We start from the raw sequence: 21,492 nt of genomic DNA on the forward strand, positions 1-21,492 counted from the left end.
GTGGACTGTCTGCTGGGACTGGTACCAAATCTTGACCATAGGCACACCTGTTCTCTGCGAGTGGACTTGTAAAAGTGGGATTTGGAGAGCCTGTGGTGGTAAATTGGGGATGGTGGGAAGACCTGGAGGGGATGACAGAGAAGGACAGAGGTACAGCGTGTCTGAGCTACAGAGGGGAGGGAAATTGAGACAGAGATAAGGATGAAGAGACAGAGAGAGTGAACTGAAAGACACTGGGGAGACAGGGCATCAGAGAGAGATGCCAGGAAGAGACAGAAAGGCAAGAAGGGTCCATTGAAAATGGACATGGAGAGGCTGACCCCTGAGACTGTAGGGAAAGCAACAGATGAGGAAATGACTGATGGTGATGCAGAAAGATCCAGACCCAGGGATGGGGAGAGAAGCCTCTGAGACAGAAAGTGACAAAGAGTTGACAAGACAGCAGGGAGAAGCAGAGGCCCGGCAGCAAGAGGGAAAGACCTCAACGGAGCAAGAGAGTCAGAGACAGAAGCAAAGAGAGGAACACGGACAGAAACACAGAAGCAAAAACAGAGAAGACCAAAAGACACTCAGAAACTCAGAGCAGAGGCGGCCACACGCAGGTGGAGACGGACGCAGGGCCCCCAGCCTCTCCAGGAAGGTGATGGCTGACATCAGGCAGATCTGAAAAACGTGGTGCCCACGCCCTGCGGAGGGACAGACTGACAAAGCCGGGAGAAGCTGGGCGGGGTCCGGGTGGGGCCGGTGCCCGCAGGTCCAGGGCGGAGCGGGGAAAGGAGGGCGGGGCCGGCGGCGAGAAGGGGAAGGAAGCGGAGGTGCCGGGCGGGCGCGGGGCGCGGGCAGGAAGCAAGGAGGGGCGGCGGGGCTGGGGCCTCCGGAAAAACGCCCCAACTTCCTGCCCCGCCAGAGCCAGGAAGCGGGAGCCGGGACACCGGGCCCGGGATCGCCGAGCCCGACCTCGGGCGCCCCGCCGGTCACCACCCCGCGCGGACACCAGGTACACCGTCCCTGGCCCCGCCCGGCCTCCCTCCCCTCGGCTGCTAGGGGAAGTGGGGAGGAGGAGGGAGGGGGCTGGGCACTGCCGGCCGTGGAGGGGCCTCCTACCGGCCCGGCTGAGCCAGCAGCCGCCCCTCCTTGGGCCTCAGTTTTTCCATCTGTCGAAGGGGACAAAGAGAGGAGAAGTAATACTTACTGAGGGCCTGGTAGGTGAGATGAGGGCTGCAAGCCCGGGGTCAAATCTTCCCAACTGTTCGGCGGAGGACAGATGATCACTCCCATTGCACAGTTGGGGAAACTGAGACCCAGGGAGTAAAACCAACTCGTCCCAGGGCACGCACATCGTGAGACTGAGTGGAGTTGGGATTTGAACTCGCAGGCGCTTTCAGCCAAGCACCATCCTCCAAGCCCGCATACTTGAGAGCCACTCAAAAGGAAAAGTGGCAATAGGCCATAGGCTGTCTTGAAGCTGAAAGTTGCAGAACGCATTTGAAAGCATTTTTTGGAAAGGTCTTTTTCTGGATTGGGTCAGGAATTATACCCTGGGAAATAGGTTGTAGGGGACAAAAACTGGAGATCGTTCCCCATTGTACAGATGGGAAAACTGAGGCCCGGGGAGAGGTATTTACTTTTTCCAGGTACCGCTGCAGGTCAGATGGAAAGGATTTTGTTTTGCAGCCCCAGCAGAAAGTGTGCGGCGGTGTCTGGGGGGGGTACTGCAGGGAGAATTAATGTATAGGCGTTGGGAATTCAAACGGTCCCACGTTAGGGCGGCGAGATAGGACGGGGACCCCAGTCTGGGGGCGCGGCTAAGGGTCGGGGCGACTCGGTGATCTAGGATTGAAAGAACACTGATCTGGGAGCTGGAACTATCCCAGCCTCCGGCCTGGGGGCGGGGCGCAGGGGGCGGGGCCCAGGAGAGTGACGGGGGCAGTCGAGATACGGAAACGCCAGCCCTCCTAGACAGACCAGAGCGGCCCTATCTGGCCTGCGTGGCTCAGCGGAGAGCTAGAGCGGCCAGCAAGGAGGAGTAGAGCTTTCTGGGCTGGAGCCCGGCAGGAGAGGGCTAGAACGGCGGCGGGAGGAGTGGAGCTGGACGCAAAGGCCGCCTCTGGGCTGGCTAGAGCGACTCCGAGTCGCGGGTGGGGAAGCCCGGAGCCGGCGCGCGGAGGCTTCGGTTCTGGCTGCTGCGGTGCTTCGCCTCCGACCTGGAGCAGGTGAGGGACGCGGCCCCCGGCGGGCGTCAGACCCTGACTCCGCACGTCCTCCCCAGCATCCTGACCATGCACGCTGCCAAGTCCCGTGTAGGATTTAGGGCCCGTGTACACCCGCCACGTCCTACATATGATTTGGGGCTTGTGTAGATTTGCCACGTTCCATGTAGATCACTAAGTCCTACAGACCCTCTAAGGTTCCTGATTGCCCCGCGTGGAGGTGCAGCTCCTTACGGACGGGGGGTTTCGATACATCAATAGCATCTACTAGAATCCGGGGCCCTGTAGACCATGGGTCTCGGGGACCACCAAACTCTCCTATAGAATTCTGTTCCCCTTTTAAATCTCCAGAGGTACCACACACTGGCTTCTTTCCCTTATGGACTTACGATCCTGTGTGAATTATGATCCTGTGGACCAAGGATCCTTGTAGACCACCATGTGTCAAACAGAATCTGGGGCCTTATGCCTTCCAAGGACTAACCTTAACTACTCTGTGTTTTAGTTTCTTTAAGGCTCCCAGAGGTTCTTGGAGACCAGGGTCATCCACTCAATATCTTATAGACCCTGAACTGTGAGTCACTCAGTCGTGTCCGACTCTTTTCAACCCCGTGGACTGTATAGCCCGCCAGGCTTCTCGGTCCACGGAATTCTCCAGGCAAGAATACTGGAGTGGGTAGCTATTCCCTTCTGCAGGGGATCTTCCTGACCCAGGGATTGAACCCGGTCTTCCGCATTGCCGGCAGATTCTTTGTGGTCTAAGCCACCAGGAAAGCCTGTTGTAGACCCTGAGCCCTGCATAATACGCAGGCGCCCATGTAGTCCTTGCGCATGCCCACTTTGTTCTCGGACCCCACCGTTAAGGACCTTGTCAACCTGCCCGCATCTCCACAGCCCCATGCACACAGCACCCTGTCTGCTGGACCGCAGGCCTTGTCAGTTGCCTTTAGATCCACCTGACTGCTTCCACCTATCACTCTCTAACTTTGCAGGACTCCTTCATGCCCCTTCTTTTAAGGAGCCACCCTCCTCCCCAATCCTCTCTGAGCCCCAGGCCTCTGTGGAGCAGCTGAGTCCAGTCTGAATTCTTGCCGAGGCCACAGTGTCCACATACCCGGACACCATAGGGAGACCTGCTGTGTCTCAGCTTTGACTGAGATTTCAGTTTCCTAAGGTGGGGGTGCGGATTCCCCATGCTCTCAAAGCAGCACATTCTGGGAGTTAAATGCGTAAACTCTGGAGCCAGCCTGCCTGGGTCAGAATCCTGGCCCTGCCTCTTATAAGCTGTGCCTCAGTTTCCTCCTCTATAAAATGGGAATAATAGCAGTAATAAGACAACTGCTCAGGGTCACTGAGAGGATTGAGTTTATACCTGTCAAGCAGTAATACTGTACTTCATGGCACTTAGTGCACATTACTCATTAGCTATTATTTCCTATCGTGGTGATGAGGAATGAAGGAAGTAATACATATCAAGTGCATGTTCTGAGGCCTGCCTGGCACCTAAGCGTTTGCTCAGATAAACCTGTGTCCTTGCCTTGGCCCTTTTGGAATCACCCCTGGCTCTGTTGGACTTTTTCCACCCACCCCTGAGTGGGATGAGCATGGACCCTCCTTGTCCATGGTCATGCCTTCCAGCCCAGAAGCTGCAGCTGGTGGCCTGGTGAAGGTTTTCTGTCTCGGATGGGAGTAATAATAGCATGGGGCTGCTTGTGGTTATGAGGCTTCAGTGAGTTACTCTGTGAGAAGCACTTAGAGCAGCGCCTAGCGCACTGTAAGTGGTGTTAAGTTCAGCTCTCATAATAAATAATTACTACTATTCTTCTGCCTTGGTTTGCAACTTTATTTATGTGAACGTTTAACAATGCTCAGATCTGAAGTCACCCAAGCTTGGATGTTGGACAAACACACTTTATGGAAAGGAATCCAAATGAGGCCTGCTTGGGTGAACCCATAGGATGGCACTTGGACACTCCAGAAGGCATCATTGTTTAATGATCAGAGTCAAAAGGCCGGCTGCCGTTTATTGAGTGCTAGGGAGGAGGCCAATGGAAGAGGAGAAAGATGGGACTCAGGCGAATAGGGTTATAAATAGCTTTGGGCTGTGGGGAGAACCCCCCCCACAGTGGTGCACCCCACCCCTGTTTCCACAGCTCATTCCTGCCTGACACACGGGCTCAAGTGGCATTAGTCAGACTAATTAAGAACACCGAAGATGTCGGTGGGAAGACACAGGGAGAAGTGGAGATTCTAAGGGAGACAAGATGGGAGAGACAGCGAGAGATGGGAGAGAGAGAGAGGCAAGACAGCACGTGAGACAGCGAGCGACGCGGACAGGTGCGGGAAGAGTGGCTGCAGGGACCAGACGTGGGGAGACAGAGGCCGAGAAGAGCGAGGAGGGGAGACAGGGAGCAAGAGAAGACAGGGTGGGGCCTCGGCGGATGTGGGGGGAGGGGAGGCAGAGATGGTGGGAAAAAATGAGCCGGGTCTGAAGGAAGGGAGAGAGAAAATGAAGAAACAGGGAGGAAGGAGGCAAAAGACAGGAGGCAGACTCAAGGGAGAGACAGCCAGGGAGCGGCGGCTGGGGAGAGGCAAGCTGGCAGACAGACAGACAGACAGACAGACGGGACAGGTGGATGTGGGGTGAGGGCGACAGAGGCACCTGGGGGGATGAACTATCTGACGACCGTCCCTTATTTTCTGGGATGGGAGCCGGAAAGATGCCAGGGCCCTGAGGGAGGAGGGTTCGCAGTTTTGTTTTCTGTTGTGGAGAGAGCTGGGGGTTGGGGGATTTGCCATTGTGATTTCCTGTCACAGGAAGTGGGGCTGATGGGTTCAGAGGCAACATCCTGCCCTGAGCCTGTCACAGGTCAGAGGCAAGCCCCCACACCCCAGTTATCTCCCTCCCAGCTCCCCTCTAACTTTTCCAACTCTGTTGGCCTGCAAGCCTTGCCCCCCTAGGACCCAACTCCCCAACCTCTCCTCCCTTACTTAGATCCAAGAGCCCCAGGCCCTTCCTCCATTGGGAACCCCAAATCGCAGGCTCTTGGGCCACAGCTCTCTCATGGACCCAGGCTGCTGGCCTCCAGCTCCCCCCCACACGCGGCTCCCTGTCCTCGGGCTCCCCGCCCTGGCTGGCCTCTGAAGGGCTCTTTGTCGCCACACAGAGGCCCCATTGAGCTGTGGAGGCCGGGATGGGGGGAGAGGAGGCTGTTTACTCACCTTCGCACCTGGGCCAGGAATCTGTGAGTAACCGCCCTGCTCTCCCCGCCTCCCACCCCTCTAACCGCGGCCCCTCCTCTTCCCCCAGCCCGGCAGAGCCCATGGAGGCAGAAGACGTCGCCCGAGGGGCGGTGAGTGGAGAGGGCCTAGGGGTGAGGTGACTGGGTGGGGGGCGCTGTGCAGCGGGGAGCAATGTGGGCTGAAGCCATCCGTCCCCTTCCACAGGCCCCAGGGCCCCCCCGACCCGGCCTGGTGCCCGTCAGCATCATCGGGGCAGAGGACGAGGATTTTGAGATTGAGTTGAAGACGGTGAGAGGGAGGCGGGTTGGAAAAGCCTCTGTCTCCCTGGGGCCCCAGCCCTCAAGCCCCATCCTCAGTGTCCCTTCCTGCTTACTCCCTGTTCTCCATCCTCTGATGCTGTCATTTGGCCTCCTGTCTCTGCCCATCTCTCTCTCTTTTTTAAAGATGTATTTAGTTTATTTTTTGGTTGTGCTGGGTCTTCATTGCTGAGCTCTGGCTTTCTCTAGTTGTGGCGAGTGGGGGGCTTCTCTTTGTTGCGGTGCGTGGGCTTCTCAACTGCAGTGGCTTCTCTCCTGTTGCAGAGCACAGGCTCTAGGCGCATGCGGGCTTCAGTAGTTGCTGCACATCAGCTCAGTAGTTGAGGCACCCAGGCTTAATTGCTCTGCAGCATGTGGGGTCCTCCCAGACCAGGGGTCGAACTGGCATCCCTTGCATTGCAAGGCAGATTCTTAACCACTGGACCACCAGGGAAGCCCCCATCTCTCTTTCATCTTCCTAGTACCTCCTTCCTCATCTCCTCACCCCATCCTCAATGCCCGCCTTTGATATTACAGCACAAGCTGTCAGCCGGTTTACTCTGATCGCAGTTTTTATCGCTGCCCGCTCCCTGTAATGACAGCACAGATCCTCGTTCCATCTCTCCTGATTTCTCTCTTCACCACCCACCGTTAGAACATGAAGTCCCATCCATCCTCCCCACCCCCTGACTGGCCACCATCCCAGCAGTGGCACCATCAGCACCCCCACCCCCCAGCTTGGATCCTTTGGGGGAAGTGCCAGGGAAGAGGGGCGGGGATCAAGCCCCAAGCCCCTCCTCTGCTCCCCTCGGTCTCACTCCCATCCCTGCTCCTTAGAACCCCGAGGAACAAAACAACCAGTTCCAGAACCTGGATCAGGTGAAGCGGCGCCCGGCCCACCTCATGGCCCTCCTGCAGCACGTGGCCATGCAGTTTGACCCAGGACCCCTGGTGAGGGCGGGGCCGAGGAGGCGCGGGGGCAGGGCTGAGTAGACACGGGGCAAGGCCGAGAAGGCGCGGGGGCGGGGCGGGGCGGGGCTGGGACCGGCCAAAGTGCTGAGTGCTTGAGGCCCGAGAGGATGAGTCAGGAGGGTCTGGGAAAGAGACCCAGAGCACACAGCTTGAGAGCCAGGAAGCCCGCCATGGGGTCCAGAAAAGGTTGCAGCTGCCAGTGTGAATTTCTGAGCAAAGCAGGGCACAGTCTCGTAGAGCAACGGAGAATCCAGCAGCCTGGAGGAAAACCGTGCCCCTGACTGCCCTCCCTTGCCCGTGGCAGCATCACCGGTCAGTGACAGCGCCCTTAGCCCTAGAGTCTTAAATTCTCTGCAGGTGCCTCCAGTCAGTGCTTCAGGGCTGGTGGTTGGGAGAAAGCCAGTAGCCTTCTTGGACCTAGGCAGCACAGCAGGCTCTGGTCCAGAAACAAGGAGACGGCTACAAGCAGCCCACGAGGCACAGAGGACATAATGGATGCTACAGAAAACTTGTATCAGGCAGGAAATACCGGGGAGGTGTGGATGCAGAGCCATACTGTCTGGGAGATGCCTGCAGAGTCTAGAGAACCCGGCAGGTGGCTTAGGGAGGAAGAAGCCACAGTGCTGGCTGGAGAGGGCTCTGTGGATTGGGGTCCCGTCCCATGAGGACCCCATGCAGCCCAGCATAGGCTGGGAGTTGGGCTTAGACCAGGCCACTGCTCTGTACTGGACATGGGTTGTAATGTTGGTTGCTCAGTCATGTCCAACTCTGCGACCCCATAGACTATAGCTCACCAGACTCCTCTGTCCATGGAACTCTCCAGACAAGAATACTGGAGTGGGTAGCCATTCCCTTCTTCAGGGGATCTTCCCAACTCAGGGATCAAACCCAGGTCTCTCACAAAACAGGCAGATTCTTCACCATCTGGAACCACCAGGGAAGCCCCCTCCAGAAAACAAGGAGACTGACGGAAGTGGCAGAAAGGGATGCCTGGGGGTGGCAGAGAGAAGGCTGTATTGACTGACACCAAAGTTTCAGAAACAGGAAATCAGGAAATTGCCAGAAAAGTGCTCTCCCCTCCCCAGCCTCCCCTAATGCCTGAGGCGCTGGCCCTCTGGGCAAAGGAGTCTCCCTGCTGAGCCTGAGTGTTTCTGGAACTTGAGCTCCTGGAACTTAGCCCAGGGATTGTGCTGGTTGCTGGGTCCCTTTCCAGATGTGGAAACTGAGGCCTTGCCAGGGCCAGGGGTGTGACTAACGTGACCCAGATGGCCTTTGGCGTTTTGAGATTTGTCCTCACGCGGCTCCCTCACCTCATGGACTGGTGGAGCAGCCGGGAGATGGTTGTGGTCGCCTGGGCTGCTTCCTGTTAGCCTCAGATGGAGTTTTTTTTGGCGGAGGCGGGGAGGAGGCAGGCATAGATTACTGGGGCAAGTCCTTAGCCGGGGGCGGGGAGGAGGCAGGCATAGATTACTGGGGCAAGTCCTTAGCCGACTGAGACCATGTCCCTTACCTGATGAGAGTCTGCCAGGAGCCAGGACAGGTTGGAGGCCCCACAGCATTGTCAGTGTCACCCAGCAGAGGGCTTCTCCACAGGCAACCTGGGGAATGCTTGACGAATGAATGAGCGAGCGAGCATCACTTGTCCTTCTGTTTACGTGATCCGCCCCGCTGTGTACTAGGCCCTGAGACACCAATGAATGAGAACCTCCTGGCTGCCACACACACACACACACACACACACACACACACCCTTGAGTAACATAGTATTGCTAGTCAATGAAGAGTCGCAGAGACAGACTGCCAGAAATCCAGTCCCAACTTTGTCACTTACTAGCTGTTTTCTCATCTGTAACACGGGATAATGATGGTCCTCCCCATGGTTGAACAGATTAATGCAGGTAAAGGATTTGGACAGTGTTGGGGATGCACCAAGCCCTCTTAGTATAGATGGGGGTAGTGATGGTTGTAACAGTAGCAGCAGGGAGAAGACAGACCAAAGAACCATTTCACAGGAGAGAAAATTAAGGAATGGTGCAGTGGCCCCGGGCAGCTGTGCGGGAGTCAGGTGTGGGGATGGGGGACATCAGGGAGTGCTTCCCAGAGGGTTTGCACCCCAAGGCTTTCCAAGGGGCAGTGCGATTTGGGTGGGGTGGGAAGAGGATGGGTCATGCTCTGTGTCCCCCAGCTTTGCTGCCTGCATGCGGACATGCTGGGCTCCCTGGGCCCCAAGGAGTTCAAGAAGGCCTTCATCGACTTCTACCACAGCTTCCTGGATAAGCACTCGGTGAGAGACACCTTCGAGGGGCTCCCATCCCCCATCCCCAACCCCCTGGGCAGCCACCCTGCTCCTCCCAACCTCCACCCTGCTGAGGGCAGTGTGAAGGGAGGCCTGGCGCACCCAGTGGGAGACCTCGTACCAGCCTGGCCCGCCTTCCACTGCTCCTCCTGTCAGAGCATCGTTCCCATCTGCTGCCTGGGCTACCATCCCTTTGTCCCATCACGGCTGCCCCTTCACCGCTGCGTCCTCCCCTTCACTCCATTCTCTCTCCTGAGCAGATTCTACGAGTGATGGTCCCTTCCGCCGTGGCCTTTGAACTTGGTAAGGAGACAAAAGGGGTGAGGGAGAAGTCCCTAGCAGGGACCAGGAGCACCCCCCGGGGTGGGAGGCCACGCTCTCACTGTGGTCCCTGGACAGCAGACATGCCTTCCTTTCTCATGGCCACCCCAGCCCAAGGAAGCGTGGCTGTCAGAGTCCAAGGGTGGGCAGGGCTAGGGGTGGACTCACGGCCCAGGGAACTGGCCCCCAGCCCGGGCCCTGTTGTCCCCACAGACCGCACGCGGCCTGACCTCTTCCCTGAGGACCTCCAGCGGCAGTTTGTGCAGGACGTGGTGCAGAGCCAGCAGATATCCGTGGTCCGGCAGCTGGAGGACTTCCGCTCCAAGAAGCTCATGGGCATGACACCTTGGGAGCAGGAGCTGGTCCAGCTGGAGGCCTGGGTGGCACGGGACCGTGCCAGCTATGAGGCCCGGGAGCGGCATCTGGCCGAGCGGCAACTGACCTACCTGGAGGAGATGCAGTGAGTGAGGCGGGTCCCTCCTTAGCCCAGGGGGCACCCTCTGCCATCCCATCCTCGTCCCATCCGTTTCCAGGCTCCCTCTGCAGCTTCAGGGGTCATTTCCCAGCATTTGGTTTCCTCTCCTGACTTCTGGGCCCACGTGTGCATGCTTAGTCGCTTCAGTCATGTCCAACTCTTTGCAACCCCATAGACTGTAGCCCGCCAGGTTCCTCTTGTCCATGGGATTCTCCAGGGAAGAATACCGGAGTGGTTTGCCATGCCCTCCTCCAGGGGATGGATCTTCCCGACCCAGGGATCAAACCTGCGTCTCTTAACGTCTATCCGCAGTGCCAGGCGGGTTCTTTACCACAGGTGCCGCCTGGGAAGCCTTCGCATTTTCACCCATCTGGTTTTGCATCTTCCCTTCCCAGCTTGGGGTTCCCTTCCAGTTCCCAGATCTCGTCCGTGGTCTTGCATTCAGACCTGGGCTTTGGGTCCTGCCCTTAAAACTCCCACCACCCCGAGTGAGGGTCTCTCCGCCAGGGATTGTCCATCCCAGATGCTTCTGCAGAGTGCCGCCCCGTCCCAGCTTTGAAGGGGACAGTGACCTGTTGTGTTGGGTAGTCAGGGACCCCAGGCTTAGCACATTGGTCACAGACTTCTTTCTTCTTCTTACAGGAACACCGTCTGTAGCGATGAGGAGAAGAGGTGATGGAAGCAGAGAGGCTGGCGGGGAGTTTGGTGTCATGGGCCCGAGGGAGGGGGGAGGTCTACCTGGGGGCCTGGGCGTTGAGCTGCATCCCTGGCTCCGTTCCATAGAATTTCCTCTCTCTCCCTTTGCTCAGATGCTCAGCAGGAAGTGGTTGTGTGGCCGGGGTGGGAAGTGAGCAGAGGAGAAGCTGTGGGAGCAGCAGGGTCCCTGCGTCCTTGGGAGCCTGTGTGTCTGTCTGTGCGCCCTCACTGTCCCCTCCCCACAGTGCCGCCGTGGTCAACGCCATCAGCCTGTACATGCGGCACCTTGGGGTGCGGACCAAGAGCGGGGACAAGAAGTCCGGGAGGAATTTCTTTCGTAAAAAGGTGCTTTCCTGAGCGCCCAAACCTGGCCCTTTCCTCCCCAGAGAAGGCCTCCCCGCCACCCCCTGGGAAGCCTCTGTGCCCCTGAGGTTTGAGCCCTCTGTCGACATCGGTCCAGAAATGCCCAGCCCCCCCTCCCCCCTTCCCCAGATGATAGGGAACCGGCGGTCAGATGAACCGACCAAGACCAAGAAAGGCCTGAGCAGCTTCCTGGATGCCGCCCGCTGGAACCGGGGAGAGCCCCAGGGTGAGGTGCCCAGCCTTGGCTCCGCCCCGACTTCTCCGTGTTGCCCCCACCTCACGGTCCTATCTCTCGTTTCAGCCCCAGATTTTCGACACCTGAAGGTCGAGGTTGATGGTAATGGTCCTGAATCTAGAGCATCATCCATCCTGGGGACCTAAGAGGGGAGGTGGGGGGACCCACAAGGTCTGAGGGAGGAGGGGCGAGGGGCTGGGACTTCTGGGTCTGAGGGCGGAGGAGGGGGCTCCTGGGTGATGGGGAGGGCTGAGCAGAGCAGCCTCTTGGATCCCCCGGCCCTTGTGGATTTGAGTCGCTTGACTCTTATACTCCATTTTCTCCCTCAATACATCCCCAGCTGAGAAGCCGGGCCTTACAGAACGTAAGGGAGGTCAGGGGGCGCCCTCTCGGGACCGGAATCTCGGAGGCCCTGGGCAGGACACCCCTGGAGTTTCTCTGCACCCTCTGCCTGGGGATAGCCCTGACCGGGAGCCAGGTGAGTTTCCTGAACCCCCCAGCAAAACAGCCCCTTGGTCCTCCGCCCTCCCTGCTCCTTGTCACCAGTGTTATTGATAACCACTTCCTTCTCCTGGTTTACCCTTTCCACAGCTTTCCTCCTAAGCTGTGACCTCTGTCCTGATGATAGATTTCCCCACCTCCTTGGACTACATTTCCCATCAGCCCCCATGGTTTCATTTCCCAGACCCCTCTCTAAGTCCATGGCCGATCAGCCCCCTTAGATGGTGAACTTGGCTGCTCCATGGAAAGGTCTCCCACTCCTTGTGTGACAGCGCCCCCCACCCCCGCCCCCAGAAAGCCACTTGGCCAGGGCTTGGATTCAAATTCTGGTCTGCGGTTCTGCATTTTACTTGTGTCAGATCTTAGAAGCCCCTCCTCTCTCTGAACCTCAGCCTCCTCCCCTCTAAATGGGATACATTCTCTTCCCACAAGTCCCAATGGAGTGTTGGGAGAATGAATGAATGTGGAGGCATCCAGTCTCCTCTCCAAGTGGGAGACTGGCACCCCAGTTTTGCGACATCTTCACCCACGGGGCCCCAGCTGCCCATGGCTCTGTTTTCAGAGCTCTTTCCATCTGTCTGTGTATGTGCTTAGTTGCTCAGTTGTGTCCCACTCTTTGCAACCCCATGGACTATATGGTCCAGGGAATTCTCCAGGCCAGAATATTGGAGTGGATAGCCTTTCCCTTCTCCAGGGGATCTGCCCAGCCCAGGGATCGATTCCAGGTCTCCCACATTGCAGGCGGATTCTTTACCAGCTTCCATCTGTCTGTCCCCCCCTAAAATATAGAGCAGCCATGTGGTGTCGGCCAGGCACTGGATGTGGCTCAAGGAATGGAGGCCCCCAGGGTGTGGGGGGTGTGGGTCTCACCACCGCAGGAGCCTTCCAGCCAGCCTTGCTTCCCCCTCCACCTTGTCCCCACAGGTGTTGATGCCCTCCTGGAGGCGGGGGACCCGCCCCCGCAGGGCCCAGCCAGCCTGGACGCCCCAGCGCCCCTAGAGACCACAGAGGAGGGTGCCGACACAGAGAGGTGCCCGGGGCTGGGTGCAGGCTGGGCGGGGGGAGGGTACGTGTTGGGCGCCGTGCTGCCACTTGCACCTGCCTGTCCCCAGCCAAGCCGTCTCCACTCTGCCCTGCTCCTCCCTCTCCACCTCCTCTCCCTTCTTCTTCCTCCGCTGTGTCTTTCCTCATCTCTCCCTTCATTCCTTCTTCCTCCCTTCCTCCTTCCCTTCATCCTCTCCTTCCTTTTTCACTGATTTTTTTTTCTCCTCTCCCCTTGCTCCCTCTTTCTCTCCTTTCCTCCCGCTTCCTCTTCTTCCACTTTACCCCTTCTCAGCTCTTCCTGGCCCCTTTCCCTCTGCCCCTACCACCCCCCTCTTCCATCCATCCCCCGTACCCATTCTTAAGCCTCCAGCCCAGCCTCCTTGCTCCTGCCTCTCAGCGCCCCCTCCCTCCCTTCCCCCAGCCCTTTGTGCTCCATGCCCGGGGGCCCTGTCCCCCTCACAGTTGGGGGGCAGGCTCTGCCCCCTGCCAGTCCTCGTGCCGCTGCTTTGGGGACCCTGTGGTGGGTGGGGGAGGTGAGTCGGGTTCCCTCTGGGTCCACCTCTGACCCTGTCCCCCTCTCTCCCCAGAAAGTGGAAGAGGTGGGTGCCTGGGCCCTGGGTGGGGGGAGGGCTAGCCCCTCCCCCATTTCTCCCAGCCCCTCCCCTCCCCCCAGGGGCCACCCCTTCCCCTTCACCCCTGTGAGGGGTGGGTGGGGACACCACCCTCCCAGCAGAAGAGCTAAGTATTGAAATTCCCGTCCCCGCCTCGCCTCCTGGCTCTGCCCCCATCCCCCTGCCTCAGGGAAGGGAGGGGGCAGTCCTTTGCTCCCTACTGGGTTCCCCGTCCCTCCCCCACCAGTTTCAGTATCCCTTCTGACCACCCCCCACTGCCCCTGCACCCCAAAGTTACACTGGTCCTTCTGACTCTCTCCTCTCTTCTGTTGCATGTTTGATCTCTGTCCTGGTCTCCCCGTCTGTCCCTGTGCTGGTCTCTCCCTGTCTGTCCCTATGCTGGTCTCCCTGACTCTGTCCTGGTCTCTCCCCAACCCTGTCCTGGTCTCTCCCTGTCTTGGTCTCTCCCCATCTCTCCTTGTCCTGGTCTCTCCCCATTTCTCCCTGTCTTGGTCTCTCCCTGTCTCTGTCCGGGCCTGACTCTGTCCTTGGCCTCGGGGTCCAGGCTGTCAGGGCGTCTGGGGCGCTCAGAGAGCCTGCGGGTGAGTGACCGCCGCCGGCCTTCCCGGGGCAGCCTCGGGGCTAAGGGCCGGGGTGGGGGCCGCTCCCGGAGCGACGTGGACATGGACCCCAGCTCCGCCACGGCCGTGCTTGGCCCTACCCGACGAGCCACGTACGTCACTCCCCCCCAACCCCCGCATCCACCGAGGCAGCCTGGACAGTCAGGGAGGCTGGGGTGGGGGATATTGGATACTGAGGTCACTGTGGGCCTCCAGTGGTCACAGGAGAGGGGTGAGTGGCTGCTTTCCAGAGATCTGGGCGCCGGTCTGCAGCTCGGGCCGCCCTAGGGGATGGGCGTGGAAGGAATCAAAGGCTCTTTCCTGGGATGCCCTGAGCTGGGGACCTGATGAGGCCTCTGTCCCACAGCCCGGAGCCTGGAGACGAGGGGGAGCCAGGCCGCTTGGGACTAGAGCTGGAACCGGAGGAGCCGCCTGGCTGGCGAGAGCTTGTCCCCCCGGACATTCTGCACAGCCTGCCCAAGAGCCAGGTGAAGCGGCAGGAGGTCATCAGCGGTGAGTGCCACCCCCTCCAGCCCACTGCGGCCAAGGACACAGCCCACCTCTGGCAAAGACAGATGCAGGGTGATGGCCGTCTTGGTGTTGCTTACCCTAGAGCTTGAAGGCCGCCCAGTTCCCTCAGAGAGCCATTTGTTAGCTAAATTGTAGAACACCCCAGGGAACAAATGGGAAGGCAGTTGCTGGAAGTGACATTTCCAAGGAATGTTTTTCTGCTTTGGCCATGCTGCACGGCATGTGGGATCTTAGTTCCCTGACCAGGGATTGAACCTACGCTCTCTCCCTGCAGTGGAAGCACAGAATCCCAACCACTGGGCTGCCAGGGAAATCCCCTCTAAAGAATTTTTTGTAGTGCGGGACAGTGTTGATGTGAACAGCCAGAAACAGTCTATAAAAATTGCATTTCTAGCATAAGCCTTTGTCTCCTTGTTTGTGAAATGTGGGCAGTGATAACTCCTCCCTTAAAAGCCCCACAGAGCTTTTGAGATGATTCGTGCATTCAGCACAGTGATGGGTCCAGGGTCAGAACATTCAGGTGTGACTGCTGTTATGACTATGATCTTAAGCACTCAGGGAAGAAAAAGATTCCCACCCAGAAAAGTTTGGGAAGATAATATATTATTAGCAATCCTTGCTTCTGAGCTGAGAGATACCATTTTTGTCTTAATTCTTCCCTGTGATTTCAAATTGTGTCTGTAGTGTTGAGGGAGGTTTGCCAGATGTAGAGTGTTTTGGGAAGCTCATTTAGAAGTTAATTTACAGATTATTTAACGGTTGAGAAGGATTCTCATTCAGAAGTTTTAGGGCAGTGGATAGATCCCCTTTGGGTCACAGATCCTTCTGAGGATAATGATCAAAACATTCCTAGTGCCATCTGATAGAATTTTCTGGAATGATGGTAACATGCAATAAATATCTGTACTTTTCAACATGGTAACCACCAGCCATGTAACAGCTGTTGAGCATCTAAAGCATGGTGAGCACAACTGAGAGCTGAATTTTGCATTGTATTTCATTTTTTTTTTTTTTAATAAATTTATTTATTTTAGTTTGGGGCTAATTACTTTACAATATTGTAATAGTTTTTGCCATACATTGACATGAATCAGCCATGGGTTTACATGTGTTCCCCTTTCTGGACCCCCCACCCACCTCCCTCCCCATCCCATCCCTCTGGGTCATCCCATTGCCCCGGCCCTGAGCCCTTGTCTCATGCATCGAACATGGAATGGTGTTCTGTTTCACATACGATAATATACATGTTTCAATGCTATTCTCCCAGAACGTCCCACCCTCACCTTCTCCCTCAGAGTCCATAAAATTGTTCCATGCATCTGTGTCTCTTATTCTGTCTCGCATATAGGGTTATTGTTACCATCTTTCAAATTCCATATATATGCATTAGTATACTGTATTGTTGTTTTTCTTTCTGGCTTACTTCACTCTGTATTTCATTTTAATTAAGCAAAATTTAGAGTTATTGGCGTGGCTAGTGGCTACCATGTTGGACAGCATGGCAGTTTCTCTCACCAGAAATATATGCATACTTAACATACAAAATCGTGCATTTAGTCTCTGGGGATTTTGGGGATCACTGGAATTTGGGCATGCACCCCTTGGAGGCCCCTGGATCCCAGGCCATCAACCTGTCAGAGAGTCATTGTGCCAGAAACAGCCTGAGAAACTTGCTGGATGGTTAGACTTGAAACGCAGCTGCAGGCAGTGAGGCGACCAACTTGTCCCCAGTTTGCCTGGGACTGTCCTGGTTTTGGGACTTCCCAGGTGGCGCAGTTGGTAAATAATCTGCCTGCCAATGCAGGAGATGCCAGAGACATGGGTTCAATTCCTGGGTTGGGAAAATCCTCTGGAGAAGAAAATGGCAACCTGCTCCAGTATTCTTGCCTGGGAAATCCCTTAGATGGAGGAGCCTGGTGGGCTACAGTCCATGGGGTCACAGAGAGTCAGACACGACTGAGCATGCATGCCCACACGACCTAGTCTTAGCACTGAAAATTTCATGTCCTGGGAAACCCATGGTATGGGGCAAACTGGGGCTAATGGTGCCCTTGGCTGGCTGCCCCCGCCATATGGGAAAGGCAATGGGGTGGAGGAATTCTCAGTGGCTGTTTCAGGGGCAAGTGGCTCCACCCAGAATCATCCTTGTGCCATCCCCTCCCCAGCCTACCTCTGATAGGGCGCCCCTACACCCCCAGAGTCTGCATGCTCCCCAACTCCAACTGTGCCTCCTGTCCGCTGTCCCCGCAGAGCTCCTGGTGACGGAGGCGGCCCATGTGCGCATGCTCCGCGTGCTCCACGACCTCTTCTACCAGCCCATGGCGGACGGGGGCTTCTTCTCCGAGGAGGAGCTCCAAACCATCTTCCCCAGCCTGGACGAGCTCATCGAGGTGCATTGTGAGTGCGGGGCTGTGGCCCTCCCATCATCCCACCTGCCAGCTCTGTTCCGTTGCCTTGCCGTTGACCCTGGGCAGCCTGTGGTCTAGCACTGGGGAGGGCCATACCCCAGATCCCCAGAGCTTGCCTCCTAGGGACACATCATCAACAGGCATGGGGCGGGGAGTAAGGGAGGCGGTCACCGGCCCCAAGGATCCGACACATCCACCTGCAGTCCGACCCCCCACCCTCCAGCACCAGACCAGCTCTGCATCCAATCTCGGGGATCCTGACAGAGCACCGCCTTTCCTCTCTGCTCCCTACAGCCCTATTCCTTGATTCCCTGATGAAGCGGAGGCAGGAGAGTGGCTACCTCATCCAGGAGATCGGAGATGTGCTGCTGGCCCGGGTGAGAGAGCCCAGCCCAGGCACCGCCCACTTGCCCCTCCCCTCCCCTCCAGCACCCTGCCCCGCCCCTCCATCGCCCCGCCCCGCCCCCTCCTGGCTGGGTACCTGGAACCCAGGCCCAGGGTCTCAACCTTACTCACATCCAAGCCCCAGGGGACTGGGCCTTTAGCCCTGTCTTCCATCCCACCTGAGACACCCTCCCTGGCCTGCCTCTTGCTGTAGTTCGATGGTGCCGAGGGCTCGTGGTTCCAGAAGATCTCCTCCCGCTTCTGCAGCCGCCAGTCGTTCTCTTTAGAGCAGCTCAAAGCCAAACAGCGCAAGGAACCCCGGTTCTGTACCTTCGTGCAGGTGAGGTGGGGGCGGGGAGGTGATCTGGGCCCCAGGGTCCCCGGGGAGGGGGGCCGGCGTCCTGGTGTCTCAGCGCTGCCGTTCCTGCAGGACGCCGAGAGCCGGCCCCGGTGCCGCCGGCTGCAGCTGAAGGACATGATCCCTACGGAGATGCAGCGTCTGACCAAGTACCCGCTGCTTCTGCAGAGCATCGGGCAGAACACAGGTAGAGAGAGTGGCCCCGCCCCGTCCTGCCAGACCCTGGCTCTCCGGCCTCCAGCCTTGGCCTCGGGACCCGGAGCTTCCAGAGTTGGGGTTCACCCCGAGGCCGGTCTCCTCCTTTGCCCACAGAAGAGCAGGCGGAACGGGAGAAAGTGGAGCGGGCGGCCGAGTGCTGCCGGGAAATTCTGCACCATGTCAACCACGCCGTGCGGGAGATGGAGGACCTGCTGGTGAGCCGGGTGGGGCCCTGGGCCAGGGCGGTGGGCCGTGTGTGTACAGGGATCCGTGGAAGCCACTGACCCTCCCTTCCTTGCCCCTAGCGGCTCAAGGATTATCAGAAGCGCCTGGATTTGAGCCACCTGCGGCAGACCAACGACCCCATGCTAAGCGAATTCAAGGTGCCCTCCCCGCTCCCTTCCCCTCCTCTCTGCCCACCCTGGGCATTCTCTGATAGCACACCCAGGAAGCAAGAGGGGCCCCTCAGCTCTGACCCCACCCCGCTCATTTCCCAGCGGGGAATGAGCTGACCTGACCAACCCCCCCGAAAGTGGTCATCCCCACCTTCCCCCTCCCCACCATCGCCTTCACCAACCATCCCCCCTTCCTTCCTGCCTCCAGAACCTAGACATCACCAGGAAGAAGTTGATCTATGAGGGCCCACTGACGTGGCGGGTGACGAAGGACAAGGCTGTGGGTGAGCTCCAGGGCAGTGAGCAGGGTGGCTGGGAGAGGGGGGTGGACCTCAGGGCCAGGGTGTCAGGTGGGGGTGCTGAGCCCTGCCCCCCAACCCGCAGAGGTCCACGTGCTGCTGCTGAATGACCTGCTGCTGCTGATTCAGCGCCAGGACGAGCGGCTCTTGCTTAAGTCGCACAGCCGGACTCTGACGCCCACGCCCGACGGCAAGACCATGCTGAGGCCCGTGTTGCCGCTCACCTCCGCTATGACCCGCGAGGTGGCCACCGGTGAGGCCCTGGGCGTGGCAGTCCCCAGGATGACGGAGGAACCCTTCGAAGAGCTGGGCGCACATGCTCTGTGCCCAGAGGGCCGGGACTGAGGCTGGAGGGGGGACCCTGGACTGGACACGGCCGGGATGCCAGGCTGGCTTGTGGATTTCATTAAGTTAGATGGGAAACTGCCCCCAGGTTTTTGCACAGAAGAGCTGCCAGTTCTAAGCAGTATTTTGAAAAGATGCCCTGGCCACCTCCTGGGGGCTGTAGGGAGCAAGAATTGAAACCTGGTGGGGCCGTGGTGATGGGAGTGGTCCTGGAGGTCTTGTAGGTAGAGCTTACAGGGGACTCATTTCCTGATGAGATGAGGGAGGGCTCCGGAGCAGGGACAGAATGGATGAGTTGAGTCCTGGGAGCCCTAAGGTCATGGGGGACTTCCCCAGGTGCACGTTGGGGTGACTCTGGCTTTGAGCTTCGCTTTTACCTCCCCCTGCAGATCAGAAAGCCTTCTATGTCATTTTTACCTGGGACCAGGAGGCCCAGATATACGAGCTGGTGGCGCAGACGGTGTCTGAGCGGAGGATGTGAGCGGGTCTGGGTTCCTCGAGCGGCTGGAGGAGGAGGAGGAGGCCTGGGCCCCAGGGTCTTTGGGGACAGGGTGGGGGTGGGATGTCCTGGCCCAGGGTCTGGGGACTCTGACAGCCCAGGGGGCTGGCCTGTCTCCTCAGCTGGTGTACCCTCATCACCGAGGTCGCTGGATCCTTGAAGGTCCCCGCCCGCACCTCCCGACCCAAACACCAGCCCAGCCCCAGCAGGTGAGGGGCCCAGGGGAGGGAACTAGAGGTCAAGGGGCAGCCTCCCCGTGTGTCCCCAGAACCCGAGCTCCAGCCCAGTCTCCATGTGCGTGCATGTGAACGTGTGTATCTGTGTGCATGCACGTGAAGGTGTGTGCAGGTGTGCACCCACCCTACCACGGCCCATCTGTCTCCGATCCAGGCCTCTCTGTCTTCCACTGGCCAAGCCTCTTTGTCTCCCTGTCTCCCAAACTCAACCTCTGTTTCTATCTCCGGACCTCCCTGCCTTCCCCATCTCCAGCTCCCTGTCTCCCTGCCCCTGCTGCCCACCAGGGCCAGGGCGGTGGGGTCACCCGGCACTTGCTCCCCTCAGCACCCGTGAACCCCTGCTTAGCAGCTCCGAGAATGGCAATGGCAGCCGAGAGATGCCCCCAGCGGATGGTGAGCCTAGATAGAGGGGCGATGAGTGGGGTGGGGGGCTCCACAGGAAGCCTGGCAGGGTCTGAGCCCCCTCTCCGCTCCCCGACCCAGGCCGGATAGAAAGACTCTTCAACTCCCTCCTGCCCTTCTGCAGACAAGGCCTCGAGGGCCAGCTCGCCACCAAGGCCCTTCAGAAAGGTAGCTCAGCCCCACCCGCGCAGGGCAGCCACCACCTGCCCCCCTGTGCTCCGCTACCAGAAGCAAACCCACCCAGTCCACCACGTGCACAGCCCCAGGCTGCACCACCGTCCTTGGTGGCCCCAAGTTCCTCTGCCCCCTGCAGCCCCTGTCCCTTCCTGACCTTCAGTTCAGCCTCTCCCTGGGGCCCATCTCTGTGCTCGGTGCCCTCCCCTTCAGCCCCAGTTTCACACCCCTGCACCCCTCCTCGCATCCCCCAGCCCCTTCCGCAGGTCTGGCTAACCAGAAGCTCATTCCCACCGAAGGCCCACACCCATCCCAGCTACATCTCACAGCCCTCACCCCCTCACCTCTGACTCTGTTCCTTTACCCCTGTCCAGTGCTGACCCTGAAACAGCTCCTGTTGCCTTCGGAGGAAGAGAGCGGGGCAGGGCCTCCCCTCGAAGGGGATGGGGTCCCAGGGGGCGGCCCCTCGAGCCCAGCGCAGCCCCCTGAAATTCGGGAGGAGCTGCTCAGCCTGGAGGAGACCATTAAACAGCTGGAGGTGGTGTGGCCTGGGGGTGGGAGCGGGGAGGAAGGGGCTGACTAAGTGGAGGAGCCCTTCTCACTGATGATCCCCCAAAACCAGGAGGTGGAGGAGGAGTTTTGCCGCCTGAGACTCCTCCTGTCTCAGCTTGGGGAGAACACCGTCCCCCAGTCTGGCTGTACCTGAGGCCCCCTGCCCCAGACAGGTGAGTGGGGGACTGGGGGAGCCGGGCACAGGCCAGAGAGGAGACGCCTGAGTGGCCCCATCGGATGCTAATGACTGCACAGCCCCGTCCGTTTCTCTCCCTCCATCTTTGACTTTCTGCATCTCCCCACTCTGCCTCCTGTCTCCATCTGTTTCTCTGGCTCTTCTGTGCTTCTTCCCCACCCTCCCTTCCACCCTGTCCATCTCTCTCCATCTCTCTCCCCATCTCCCTTCTGCTCCTGCCTCTCCCCTGCCCCCAGGCCTTTCGCAAGAAGGAGAGGGCCACCCGCCACTGCACGACTGCCGACTACCCAGCATCTCCATCCCCAGGGGCCTGAGGAGAGGGAGCCGGGCTGCCCCAGGCCACGCCTTGGTGGGATGGGGGGTCACCCAGATGGGATCACTGCCCCCCACCACCTCCCACTGGCTTTGGTCTTCTCTCCCTCCCGCTTGGGGGACTCAGGGCTTCATTCCGGGGGGGCACCACCTGGCCCCCATTCCTGGGCCATCTCAGTATTGCCTGGGTGGGGGGGGGTGGCCAGGCCCTCCAACCCCCACCCCCCAAGTGCCTTTGCTCTGTTTTTATACCCTGAATTGGAGGTTTATTTTTTAATATATATTATCTAAGGAGAGGTCTGAGTGTGTAAGGGCGAGGA

At 58.7% G+C, this 21,492-nt stretch overlaps 1 protein-coding gene across 8 annotated transcripts; it reads left to right on the forward strand.

The window, feature by feature from the left end:
* Positions 1 to 824: 824 nt before the first annotated feature.
* Positions 825 to 21,468, forward strand: ARHGEF1 (Rho guanine nucleotide exchange factor 1). Of its 8 annotated transcripts, none has more exons than XM_081516078.1 (31): positions 825 to 997; positions 4,364 to 4,547; positions 5,521 to 5,563; positions 5,658 to 5,741; positions 6,587 to 6,700; positions 8,907 to 9,005; positions 9,278 to 9,320; positions 9,552 to 9,798; positions 10,456 to 10,485; positions 10,755 to 10,854; positions 11,002 to 11,098; positions 11,174 to 11,209; positions 11,448 to 11,585; positions 12,533 to 12,647; positions 13,829 to 13,996; positions 14,251 to 14,396; positions 16,665 to 16,811; positions 17,117 to 17,199; positions 17,421 to 17,546; positions 17,637 to 17,751; positions 17,877 to 17,977; positions 18,068 to 18,145; positions 18,366 to 18,441; positions 18,542 to 18,709; positions 19,191 to 19,278; positions 19,423 to 19,509; positions 19,862 to 19,929; positions 20,020 to 20,106; positions 20,487 to 20,650; positions 20,735 to 20,837; positions 21,097 to 21,468. In XM_081516078.1, exons 3-30 carry the CDS (start codon positions 5,534 to 5,536, stop codon positions 20,816 to 20,818), a joined length of 2,919 nt encoding a protein of 972 aa, XP_081372204.1. In that variant the 5' UTR covers positions 825 to 997; positions 4,364 to 4,547; positions 5,521 to 5,533; the 3' UTR covers positions 20,819 to 20,837; positions 21,097 to 21,468. The 8 variants fall into 8 exon arrangements, with proteins under 8 accessions (XP_081372204.1, XP_081372208.1, XP_081372211.1 ...); XM_081516082.1 differs by having other exon boundaries at positions 12,533 to 12,638; XM_081516085.1 differs by lacking the exon at positions 13,829 to 13,996 and having other exon boundaries at positions 12,533 to 12,638.
* The last annotated feature ends 24 nt before the right edge of the window (positions 21,469 to 21,492 follow it).

Source organism: Giraffa tippelskirchi, chromosome 7, assembly GCF_054371585.1.
Source record: "Giraffa tippelskirchi isolate mGirTip1 chromosome 7, T2T-mGirTip1v1.2.pri, whole genome shotgun sequence".
NCBI lineage: Eukaryota > Metazoa > Chordata > Mammalia > Artiodactyla > Giraffidae > Giraffa > Giraffa tippelskirchi.